The sequence below is a fragment of the Diadema antillarum genome, unplaced genomic scaffold, assembly GCF_040938485.1.
Source record: "Diadema antillarum isolate AM-2024a unplaced genomic scaffold, OU_Dant_1.0 seq00002399_RagTag, whole genome shotgun sequence".
Classification (NCBI taxonomy): domain Eukaryota; kingdom Metazoa; phylum Echinodermata; class Echinoidea; order Diadematoida; family Diadematidae; genus Diadema; species Diadema antillarum.
In genome coordinates, this window is record NW_027273010.1 from 42,369 (window position 1) to 55,000 (window position 12,632).

The following is a 12,632-nucleotide window of genomic DNA, read 5'->3' on the forward strand; positions in this document are numbered from 1 at the left end:
ACTGTCCTGTGATACTGTTGTGCGGTATACATCCCAAAATACCACAGGACAATTTGTGTGTATACTGTCTTGTGGTACTGTCCTGTGGAACTCTCCTGTGGTAATGTCCTGTGGTACTGCCCTGTGGTACATCCCAGAGTACCACACGAGCCTGTGACACAGTACCACACAGTTCCTGTGTTAACATATATTTGTGTGGTACATTGTGTGGTACCAACCAGTACCACAGGGAGTACCACATGAGCCTGTAAAACAGTACCACACAGTTCCTGTGGTAACATTTATTTATGTGGTACATTGTGTGGTACTGACAAGTACTACAGGGAGTTCCCTACAAGCCTGTGGTACAGTACCACACAATTCCTGTGGTAACATTACAAGTGTGTGGTACATTGTGTGGTACCGACAAGTACCACAGGGAGTACCACAGGACTTTTTTGTTAGGGAGCCGTCAGAGCTAGCTTGCTCTAACTAACGTATGTATAGTAGTTCCGCAGCTCACTCGGCATGTGGGCTTGATTTCGCTGTAAGTTGGCTTGATGTTCGCAGTCAACAAGCAGTATTCCGCAATTCAAATACGTATCGCCATCGTATCGAAGGATCTTTTTCCAGAAAAGTATGTTTTGTTTTTCGTTTTTTAAAACATTTGAGAAGATTCCGATTTCCAAGATATTATGACACATGTTAAGTTACATATCTACCTTTCATTTTATACCCAAAACACCTTCTCTTTCGCATGTTTTGCACAACCGAACACTCCTCACCAGTTCCTTTAATGATCATTGTGAATATTCGCACTGTCATCCCTGAAGAAGAGGAAGGATCCTCGAAAATTCGGATTATTCATTAAATCAAGATTGGCTATTAATGCATTCCCTGCATTCCTCTGTTGTGACTTTATTATATTCATATTATATATATTTATATATATATGTATATATATATATATATATATATATGTATATATATATATATATATATATATATATATATATGTATATATAAATATATGAGATTAAAACCTAAAATGGCATTAAAATGTTTTATCCTGGCGAGGAAAGCGCATGTTTTAGAAACAAGACACCAAACAGGTTAGTCATCGCATTCTTCATCAGCGACCAGGATGCGATGTGATGTTAGATTAAAATCCGTTTCTGAAGCAGGACATACACACAAGGGCATACGTCTGCTCCTAGTCGGACGGATTTCAAAACTTACCTGCTTGTGTGATGGAATGCGTCTAGACTGGTAGTTGCTGCCACAGTGCATGGTAACCGCGCAGTGTGTATGTGCGCGTTTGGCGTAGCAACGACGCATCCATGAACTGTTTCCCTCCACGAAGAGCCAAAGATGAAAGGATGAAATCAGTGTTGAAAAACGTTAAGTGTTAAAAAAATCCCTGGTAGCTTTTCAAGGACTTACATTGCCAACGTCATGCTCCGATTTACTATCACGAAGATAAACGGTTCAGAGACCCACCTCATCTTGTCTTTCATTGACGCAAACTCACACCTCCGGCCCCCATAGAGACATCCCAGCCAGTAGTTGTGCCTTGTACGTGATGGAATACTGTATCAGACTTTCCTGATAGTCAACGGTCTTTCCCGTAGTCAATCAGACTTTTCCTGATAGTCAATCAGACTTTACCTGATAGTCAACCAGCCTTTCCTGGTAGGCACTGATCAATAACGAACAGAAATGAATGAGATTAAAACCTAAAATGGCATTAAAACGCTTTATCCTGGCGAGGAAAGCGCATGTTTTAGAAACAAGACACCAAACAGGTTAGTCATCGCATTCTTCATCAGCGACCAGGATGCGATGTGATGTTAGATTAAAATCCGTTTCTGAAGCAGGACATACACACAAGGGTATACGTCTGCTCCTGACCGGACGGATTTCAAAACATATAGACCAGACATACATACACACATACATATGATGTATATGATATAGCCGTAGGGAGACACTGTAGATAAAACATTAAGGAGACACTGACCCTAAGGAGACAAATTTGTGTCTCCTTGAATAATTGTTACATTTTTTACTGCTGACAACACTCATTCATATTTTTTACACACTATTAATCTAGGTTCAGATTGTTAAATATATAATTACACACACACACACACACACACACACACATTAATATGCATATATATATATATATATATATATATATACAAAATTATATATATTATATATATGTATATATATGTATCATATCATATTCATGAAACAATCTGAACTCAGCCTAAGGGAGACAGTGTATGAAACATTGTCAGCAGTTTATATACCGTACATGTATAATGTAGAGAGAGAGAAAGGAAGAGACGTGTAGTGATACTGCCTTGGGTTTTCCTTTATTCACTTATTAGTTTCCAAAGTTTTTTATGATGTTTTGTTTGTTTGTTTTTAGATTATGAGAAACCTCTCATGAAATATTAAAGAGCATAAAGATTCTAAAAGGAATTCAAAGTTTATTTGATGAAAATTGGTTGTGAAATAGCTGAGTTATCCAAAACAAAGCAATCCTAATAAAAGGCGGGACCCACCTTTGTTTTTGGATATCTCAGCCACTTCAAAACCAAGTTTCATCAAATAAACATTGAACTCCTCTTAGAATTGCATGCTCTTTAACATTCATAAAGTGGTTTCTACGTATTTCGCACAAAGTTGAATGCTGCATCCTCACCTCAAAAGTTTCAGGTATTCAGAAGGCGTTTTGAATCCAGAAGACAATGTGACCGTCAAGAAGTTAAAAGAAGAAAAGGCAAGAAAAAAGTTACGAATATGTTGATGATTATTATTATTTTTATCATTATCATTATCATTACTATTAATATTACAATTATTATTATTACTACTATTATCTTTATTATTATTATTATTATTATTATTATTATTATTGTTATTATTATTATTATTATTATTATTATTATTACTATCATTATTATCATTATTATTATTATCATTACCAGGCATTTAGATACACCATACACAGTTCATCTATCTATATCATAGCGCTTACAAAAAAAAAAAAAAAAAAACTAAAATGTACTAAATAAGGAAAATGTATCAATTCCTTACAACTGAGATAAAATATATGTTTTCAATATCAGCGATGTATCTTAAATGACACAATGCCACTACAGAGGAAGACCAATATTTTCTTTTAAATTTCAAGAAAAACTGGTTACAATCAGGTAAAAAAAGTAAGTATAATTCATCAACATTAGATGTGCAGTATCGTACATGTGGCGTCATTAAATCGTGTAGGCCACGGAGTGCGATCTCAGACTCGGGTTGATCCATGAAAGACTTGATATGATCAAGTGTGATAACTCTTTGATCATTATTATGATCAAAGAGGTATCACACCTTTTTATCAGGTATTCAGGGTTTGCTTTTCGTTCTTCTTACAGAGTCGCTCATGTCAAAGCTATTCCTGAATAATGAATCATTATGTATCCTGCGCTTTTGCGCATTCCTACTGTTACCTAACTATGGGTGCGTTTATCAACTCCTTTTCTCGGCAGAAACAGGTTTTCCAAACAGCTTTCAAGGAATTTTTACGAGTTGATAAACGCAAAGCTGTTTTGAAAGCCCTTTCGGAAAGCATTTTAGAAAGCCGCAAATTTGTGGCTTTCCAAACAGGTTTCTTAAACAGGTTTTCAGAAACCTGTTTGTAAAAGCCTTTTGAAGTTGATAAACGCAAAGCTGTTTTGAAACGGCTTTGCAGTATTGTACTGCGGTTACGAACAATGCACGCCTTATGGACCTCTTCTCCTCAGGTCGAATTGCCGGCGCAATGCAGCTGTGCAGTGACAGGCCAGTTATCGTGTTCGCGGAGAGAGTTGATAAACGCAACTATTTTGGAAGCCGTTATGATAAAGGGCTTTGGAAACGGCTTTTGAAAGCCGTTTAAACAGAGGACAGTTGATAAACGCAGCAAAAGTCTCACGCCGCCACTCAGAAATATTTGAAGTATGTGGTAAACTGGAGCTGCGTCACAGATAGGAAGACAATTGATTCATGTGGCATGGCATCATAACTCGTCACTCTCAAAGGAACATTATGTCTTTATGATGGTAGTTGCTTTTCGCCGTCCCTTCTTAGAAAACAAGCGGCACATTAATAGTACAGGGCTTTGTAAAGGGCTTTGGAAAGGGCTTTGGAAAGGGCTATGGAAAGGACTTTGGAAAGGGCTTTGGAAAGGGCTTTGGAAAGGGCTTTCGGAAGCCGTTTAAAAAAGGGGAAAGTTGATAAACGCAGCCTATGTTGGTCGGATGACGAGGAATCTACCAACCATATTACAGGTGGCTAATTCGTTCTGTTCTGATGTATTTTATTTGTTTTTCTTGCTTTTTTGCTCTCTTTTCCTTTACGTTCATTTCCTTTCTTTCATAATTTTTGTTACTAGGTTGTTTGTTTAACAAGACCAACATTTTCATCTAGGGACCTATACATCACAAGCTCTGCTTTTTTAGTAGGTCCCCCACATTTCATGTTTATAAAATTGTCTTCTCTTGTATTCTTTGTAATTACGACGCTTGGTCCAGTCTAAAGTTCAATCGATTTTATCATATTATTTTTGTTTTAGATGTGGAACAATGAAATCAGATCAGATCAAATCAAATCAATTTAAAAACTCCTTGAAATATATGATCAAACTACTGAACCGTCATCTCTCCCCGCAGGCTACGTTTGAGGTAAGCCTCGCGTTCTGAGCCTGTGAAGTTTTGGATGACGTAATCAAGTTTGGTGAGCGCCGCCTCTGGTGTGATGTCAGAGAGGGGGATTACCCCTGCCTCTATCAGGACCTTAATAAACCAAGATAAAACATCGAACAAAATTTGATAAGCAAACTCACGGATCAACAGAATTTAGATCGATCCTGATAAACGCGAATTAAACATGTTTAAGAACGTGTACAAAACAATAACAATGCATGGTTTTCTCATCTTACATAAAAAATCAGAGTCACAAAAAAAAAAAATCTAATTAATTTCTCAAATAAAGTCATGCTCTCAACTCTAGGTTTTGTTTACTAGTGTCTCCTTTACTCAGTAGTCATCTAGGTGAGTGGTCTACCGATCTTTAAAGGCATAATTTACCATTTGCAGATGAAACAAAAATCCAGCATTAAAGCGTCAAAATCGTTCTAAAATGTGCGTTAGGGATAGAAACAGCCAATGTAAAAATTTGAACTAGTGTAATCAATATTAAGTATTGTTAAATATTAAAATGTGAACAAAAGTTATAATAAAAATGTTTCCAGACTTAACCGTATGGTTTAATGAGAAAAATAGTGATATTTCCTTATAACATTATTTCAGGCTTTATTGCAAAAAAAATTATATGGTAGGATGTTTTGTGATACAACTGACCTACACATATGCATCAAAAGTGATATCTTGAACATTTTTTTTTTTTTTTAATCACTGCTCCGAAAGGAAAACAAGACCTTTAAGATCACTTTTTTTTTTCTGGCCTGATCTTATTCTAAGGCGGGTGTTAAGCCCCTACAATGTATTTCTGTCAAACCAAGACTTACTTGTCCGGTCTCGTAAGCCGGTGTGACTTGTCCGTTAGGACACTGGGTGCAGTTCACGATCAGTTTGCCGCCCTCAACGGCCTCTTTGATAGCATTCAAGATGTCTTTGCGGTCTGATGGAAAGTTTCCCGCGCCGTACGTCATAAACACAACGCCCTTGATGTCAGTCTGGAGATGTGCCTTCACCTGTTCAATGTTCAATCGTACAAAATTACGTTTTCAATATTGAATAGACATTCATCAAGCAATTGAATTTGATTTTCACTTCCCGGTTGAGCACACTCGCTAAAGGCAAAGATTTTAAACAATAGATTCTCAACGTTTTTCAAACCCGAGGCCCACATTGGCTCCTACAAACTTTATTGAGGCCCAGTAAGATTGAATATGAACATTCATTTCATTTTTGGCGGCCCACCAGCGAGAGCTTCGCAGCCCACTGGTCGAGATTAAGTGGTCCCTTAGAGTATAAAAAAGAATACACGTCTCAGTGGCGGATCCAGAGGGGGGCTGAAGAGGCGCACGCCCCCCTTTATTTATCGTTTAAAAAAAAGAAAAAAAGAAAAAAATGAAATGAAACCCGGAGGTGCCACCAGAAATATTAGTTGCGCCCCCCCCCCCCCTTTACAGAATTCCTGGATCCGCCCCTGCGTTTGCGGAATAACCATCATTATTCGGGGTAAGGGTGGCGTGACACTGTCCCAAAATTGACACAAGACGGCAATACAAATATGGACTTTTCAATTATTTTGTGTGAAGTTGGCCCGGAACTTGGTCAAAGCCAATCAGCAGCCGAAGCAAATACGACGCCTACTGAAAGTTACACGATGGCACCCGAACAACACACGAAGGCTACACGAAGATGTGAATCCGAAGGACAAACGAAGGAAAAAGAGATGTCTACATGAATTTTACGATTTTATCACCGCTCACAAAGTTGCTACAGGAGCCTGAAAAACTCCACCATCCATACGATGGCTTAAGTTGCCTTCACGAATGACCCAATGTTTATACGATCAGCGGCTAATTGGAACATTTCCTTTATCCTGTGTTCATCTTTGGTCAATTTCGCGACAGTGACGCCTACATAACGGAATCATATCAGTGATAAGTCTGTTTAATATTGCCTTCTGGCGTGGTAATGAGGGTGATGTTATTATCGACTATTGTCTCAAACGCACTGTTTCGAGGGTGACATTATACCGACTATTTCCCCGAACTCACCGTGTCGAGGGTGATGTTGGGATAGATCCAAAGGAGATCCACTTCGGCTGTCATGTTCGCCTTCACACTGAACTCTTCACCAGGTTTCGGTTGACGGACATTGGTCCAGATCACTAACCATGATGGAATGAACGAAATAAAAGATGTCACATTGGAATTAAACAATGGAGGATGAAGGACGGTGCCAAAGTGATCATACATCAAGTAGCCCTGGTTTACAATGTACTGTCTGATTCGAACTTAGGAAATACTACGTTTTAGTATCATTCTGTCCCATGGAGTACAGATCTATGCTATTGACATTGCTGTTCAAGAATGAAATTCAAAAGAGGTAAAAGTTTAACAAAAAATACATTCATGATTTACGAATGTTGGTACATAATATGAATATACAAATGTTTTTTTTTAAACATATCCCCTTTCTTTTGGTATTATATAGGTCTAAATATCCTTACTTTCTTTAAGCGCCAACAAAACCCCAATATTTCATCCCGATTACATCAGTACACAAGATAATTATGTACACTTTGAATCACGAGCTCAAGTAGATGTTGTTAGTACACTGCAAAAAGTCCGGTGTTAAATAGTGAACACCGAGCTGGTGTTAAATTTTCGGTGCTCATTTATGGTGTTAAATTAACACCTCCGGGTGTCATTTCCAAATTTTAAACTGTTTTTTGAAGAGTTTCTTAGTAACTGCACTTTTTGTTGATTTTTAATTTAAACAAGACGATCAAGAATTTTACATTAAAATACTAGATATTTGAAAAAATGTGAAAATAAATTTACCCCAAAGTAACACCAGCTGGACCAGGTGTGGTCTCTTATTGAAGCTGGACGGGTGTTAAACCATTGATATTAACACTAACAGATATCAAATCAACACCATGTGGTGTCATTTTTGAATTAACACCAGTACAGTGTCAAAATAACGATTATACTGTGTCAAATTAACACCACAAAGTGTCAGGTGAACACTTTTCAACACCATCACAGTGCATTTTTAACACCTGTGGGTGTGGTCCTTTATTGAAGTTTGATCGGTGTTAGGCCCTAGATTTAACACCCGTGGTGTTAAATCTAGGTTCCGATGTTTTTACAGTGTAATTATTGATGTTCCTGTAGTCACCTTGAGTGTTGGTGCCCACGAAGGCGAGTGGCGGGAAATTCGGGGATCTGAAGGCATCCAGTCTGCAGCAGGAGAATTTCATACTTCGGTTGCCACGGATCAACTTGCCGTTAAAAAATAGAGTGACCTGAATGATAGAGGGAGTAACGTACATCGTGGTTGATGAGTTTGTGGGAGTGTACTTGAACGGTGACGCGAGGGAGGAAGAATGGTCGTATACCTCCCTTGGTGGGTGTTGGGGTGGGGATATATTGTCATACTTTAATTCATTTCGATCATAAATTATCTTCATGTTGGGGAAAAATCTATGATCATGCATAGGCTGAAATTGTAATGATCACCAAGAGATATGATTTACGAAGAATTTTGTTCGACATAATTTTACTATATGATAATCTTATGTTTTATTCTTATAAAAGAAAAAAAAACTGTAGCGTGGGGATTCACGGGAGGCCCGATTTATTCGCTGTCCATCGGGGAACATTCGTAAACCACGAACAGCACCGGTCAGCTGATATGTGCATCGAAGCATACTCTCATCGGTATTACACGGTCCACTCCAGTTAAAATTCTACGGTGTAGATTTACTTATAGCCAGAGAGCTAGCGACTACTCAATTTACCCCATCAAGCCCAAAAGGTTTGACCCCTCAGAGTTGCTGGGGCCACCCTCCTCATTAACAAAATGCGCGTCAGCCTGGTCCCGGAGGGCGGGTTCCGCCCCCAGGGACCCCCCGAAAAGGGTCCTTGGCGGGTGTAATTTAGGGCCTACCCCATGGAGCCCATGAACCAAACTTGGTCTAAAATAATGTCCTATGAGTGTACATCATTAAAAAAATAATAATAATAATAATAAAAAAAGACAAAAAATCTGGTCGGGAAAGGGGTAGCCAGACCGCTAGTTTATAGGCACAAACCCTTGCTGGTTGTTTAGCTGTCTGAGACTACACTTTGCCATAGGCCCTGTACTGTAGCGTCTCCCAACATGAGGGACAGTGTAGTTTGCAGGCACAAACCCTTGTTGGTCGTAATAGGAGTCTGCATGTGCCAAGACTAATACACGTACCACTGCACTGCAACCTTGAGAAGCTACAACACAGGGCCTATGGGGCAGTGCCGAAGTGGTGCATACAGTAGTCTTGGCGCAGACTCCTCTACGACCAACAAGGGTTTGTGCCTGCAAACTAGGGACAGTGCCAGTTGAGTGCATGTAGTATAGTCTTGGTGCAGACTCTTTTATTCCCAACAAGGGTTTGTACCTGCAAACTACCCGGTATACCCTGGGACCCAGGGTAGTTTGCAGGCAGAAATTGACCAGGCACAATAGAACACAAACACACATACACACACACACACACACACACACACACACACACACGCAGGCACATACGCTCACACATTCCTTCATGTAAATACATACCGGTATACAAAAAATGTCATACAGACATGATACCTTGCACATGATAAATGTCAGACCTACTTTAAGAAGTTCATACCTTTTGATTATTTTACATGGATGCTATCAATGGACATTTCAGCAGGGACACTAGAGAGAATTTAAAATTTGTGTGAAATTGCGTCATGTTTTACTGGCCACACAGCATGCTATAGTTAAACGGGAAAAAAATGAAGCTAGCGTTTCATTCAGTTGGTAATTTGACGTTTCAACTTTGTGAGTAATGTCCAGGGCTAATGGCAATCATAAACTATGTTTGCAGTATGTGACACCACAAGTTGAGTTTTGTTTGTGTGGGGCTGGGGAACTGAAGATAATGTATCTCCAGAAATAAGCAGAGACTCCAACCCCAATCACCTTCTGATCTGGAGATTCTCCCGCCCGAGACCCCTAGCAACGGCGGGAGACTCCAAGTTGATGTGTGCGAAGCGCGAAGTTCCTAGGGTTCTAGATGTTCTGTGGTGCTATCTAAGGCTTATTTTTTTCAACATACGATATAGCAATAAGTAAGAAATCCTTTCCACCGGAAGACACAGACCCAGGGCGGAGAAATCAAATCTCAAGCGGGAAAACGGGAGATTTTGCAAAAATGGGCTTTCGGCGGGAGATCTCCCGTCGAAAACGGGAGAGTTGGAGTCACTGAATAAGGAGTTGACAAAATTGCTGATGTAAATAGAACACAAGTTAGATCAAGTTCACACTCTCAGCCTGCATGCTTCAAGTATATTCAAAGGGAGCTATAGTCAATGCTTCAACTTGTTGTGTACTGACCAGGGTCAATGGCAGTCTTTGCAGTATGTGACACCACATGTTGAGTTTTGTTTGTGTGGGCCTGCGGAACTGAAGATAGTGTATCTCCAGAAATAAGGTGTTGAAAAAAGTGCTAATGTAAAGAGAACACAAGATCAAGTTCATACTTTCAGCCTGCATGCTACACGTATATTTAAAGAGAGCTTTCTGGTCAATGCTTCAACTTGTGTACTGACCAGGGTCAATGGCAGTCTTTGCAATATGTGACACCATAATTTGGGTTTCGTTTGTGTGGGGATGGGAACTTAAGGTAAAGTATCTCCAGAACCCAGAAGTTTACAAAAGTGCTGAAATATTACAGCATTCTGTATGTTTTAAGGAAGTTCAGCAATACATAAGATTTTCAAAAGAATCATGTATGGATTGAGACTTGGAATTTGCATTTTAAATGCAAAAAAAAAAAGAAAGAGTCAGAAAAGGAAAAACTCCAAGCTGTATCCGACATTCTGTTATTAACATGAACTTTATCAAAGTTATGTTTAATGCACTGATGATGATATGGTTTACTTCAGTGTGTTATACAAATGGCCTTTAGTGCTTCTGTGGTTGGTCTGAAATTGAAGTGTACTCACAATGAAAGGTTTATTTCAGCATTTTCTGAAAAGCTCCAATTATGTCTCATAAGGTGAATACATAGTAAAGGACAAGTAGACGATGGGGCCGGTAAAACATGATACACATTCACACAAATTTTAAAATTTCTCTAGTGTCCTTACTGAAATGTCCATTGATAGCATCCATTTAAACAATCAAATGGTATGAACTTCTTATAGAGCTGACATTTATTGTGTGCACGGTATCCTGGCTGTAGAACCTATGTGACATGTTTTGTATACCGGTATGTATTTACATAAAGGAATATGTGAGCGTACGTGCGTATGTGCGTGTGTGTGTGTGTGTGTGTGTGTGTGTGTGTGTGTGTGTGTGTGTGTGTGTGTGTTGTTTTCTATTGTGCCTGGTCAATTTCTGCCTGCAAACTACCCTGGGTTCCAGGGTATACCGGGCAGTTTGCGGGTACAAACCCTTGATGGGAGTAAAAGAGTCTGCGCCAAGACTACTACATGCACTCAACTGGCACTGTCCCTCAGACTGTTGGGAGACACTACAGTACAGGGCCTATGGCAAAGTGTAGTCTTGATGCAGACACCTGAACAACCAGCAAGGGTTTGTGCCTACAAACTAGCGGTCTGGCAACTCCTTCCCCGACCAGATATTTTGTCAGTTTTTATATTTGTTATGATGTACACCCATAGGACATTCTTTTAGACCAAGTTTAGTTCATGGGCTCCATGGGGTAAATTACACCCTCCAAGGGCCCTTTTCGGGGGGGGGGGGGGGGGTCCCTGGGGGCCCAACCCGCCCTCCGGGACCAGGCTGACGCACATTTTGTTACTGAGGAGGGTGGCCCCAGCAACTCTGAGGGGTCAAACCTTTTGGGCTTGATGGGGTAAATTGAGTGGTCGCTAGCTCTCTGGCTATTTACACAGAGATCAGCGGCAAAGCTGTATACAGTTCGTTACGGGGAATCTCGAATAAATCTGAGCCTTGCCAGCCTTCTCACTCCGTGGTATCCCTTACATGGTCTTTAATGAAAGGAGGAAATTATACAGAATATCTTTCAAATAAAAGACTAGCACTTTACCGAGTGTGTGATCGGGTTGGGCAACATAAGTTCATACTTTCCTTCATTATCTTGTCTTCAGATTTTGTTTGAAAAACGGTATATGATTAAGTATAGATTGAGATCATTTTTTTTTTTTTAAAGCTGGTGTAATGAAGTGTTCTTAACCCGTTAAGGACGGACTGATTTTGATACAACACGCATTTCCCATACACACCCTCCGTCCTGCCCGAGTATACTCGGGACTCGTCCTCAACGGGTTAAATGTATTCTGTATCAATGATTATGACCACCTTTCGTCTTCTCCTTACCTCAGCTATCACCAAGCCATCCTCAGGCCGAGAGTAGCTGGCCAGGCGCCCAACATGTTGTTCTCTCCATCGCTGCGGAACTCGGATAGCGGAATCTGCGAGCCAGTGATGACAACAGGCTTGGAGAGGTTGTCGAGCATGAAAGACAGAGCCGACGCCGTGTAGCCCATCGTGTCCGTGCCGTGTAGGATCACGAACCCGTTGAAGACGGTGTAATATCGTAGGATATCCTCTGCCATGTGCACCCAGTCCGCGGCGGCGATGTTACTCGAGTCCTTGATGCACTCCCACTCCAACATGCTGTAGAGAATGTGGCTGCCATCCTGGTTTCTATGGATACCATCACAACGGTGAAGAGTTTAAGCATTATGACGTAATCTCCACAAGACCCTGACAAGTTTACATTATTGGGGTTATCCCACGAGACGGACATCCACGAGTCATACAGCCCACGAGTTCGACATTAGAAAAAATGTCCATGAGTCGTATAGCCCACGAGTCATCTCGACACTAGGCAATTAAGACCCA

General features: G+C 40.2%; 2 protein-coding genes across 2 annotated transcripts in view; both read right to left on the minus strand.

The window, feature by feature from the left end:
* Nucleotides 1-4,673: 4,673 nt before the first annotated feature.
* Nucleotides 4,674-7,989, minus strand: LOC139714736 (L-asparaginase-like). The gene is made up of 4 exons (XM_071626405.1): nt 7,908-7,989; nt 6,779-6,891; nt 5,558-5,743; nt 4,674-4,823 (listed from the first exon to the last, which is right to left on the minus strand). The coding sequence occupies exons 1-4, from the start codon at nt 7,987-7,989 to the stop codon at nt 4,674-4,676; spliced, it is 531 nt and encodes a 176-aa protein (XP_071482506.1).
* Nucleotides 7,990-12,112: 4,123 nt separating this feature from the next.
* Nucleotides 12,113-12,632, minus strand: part of LOC139714738 (L-asparaginase-like) — a 2,515-nt gene continuing 1,995 nt past the window's right edge. The window contains exon 3 of the mRNA XM_071626406.1: nt 12,113-12,434. Within this exon, the coding sequence (XP_071482507.1) occupies nt 12,113-12,434 (322 nt within the window). The remainder of the gene's footprint in view (nt 12,435-12,632) is intronic.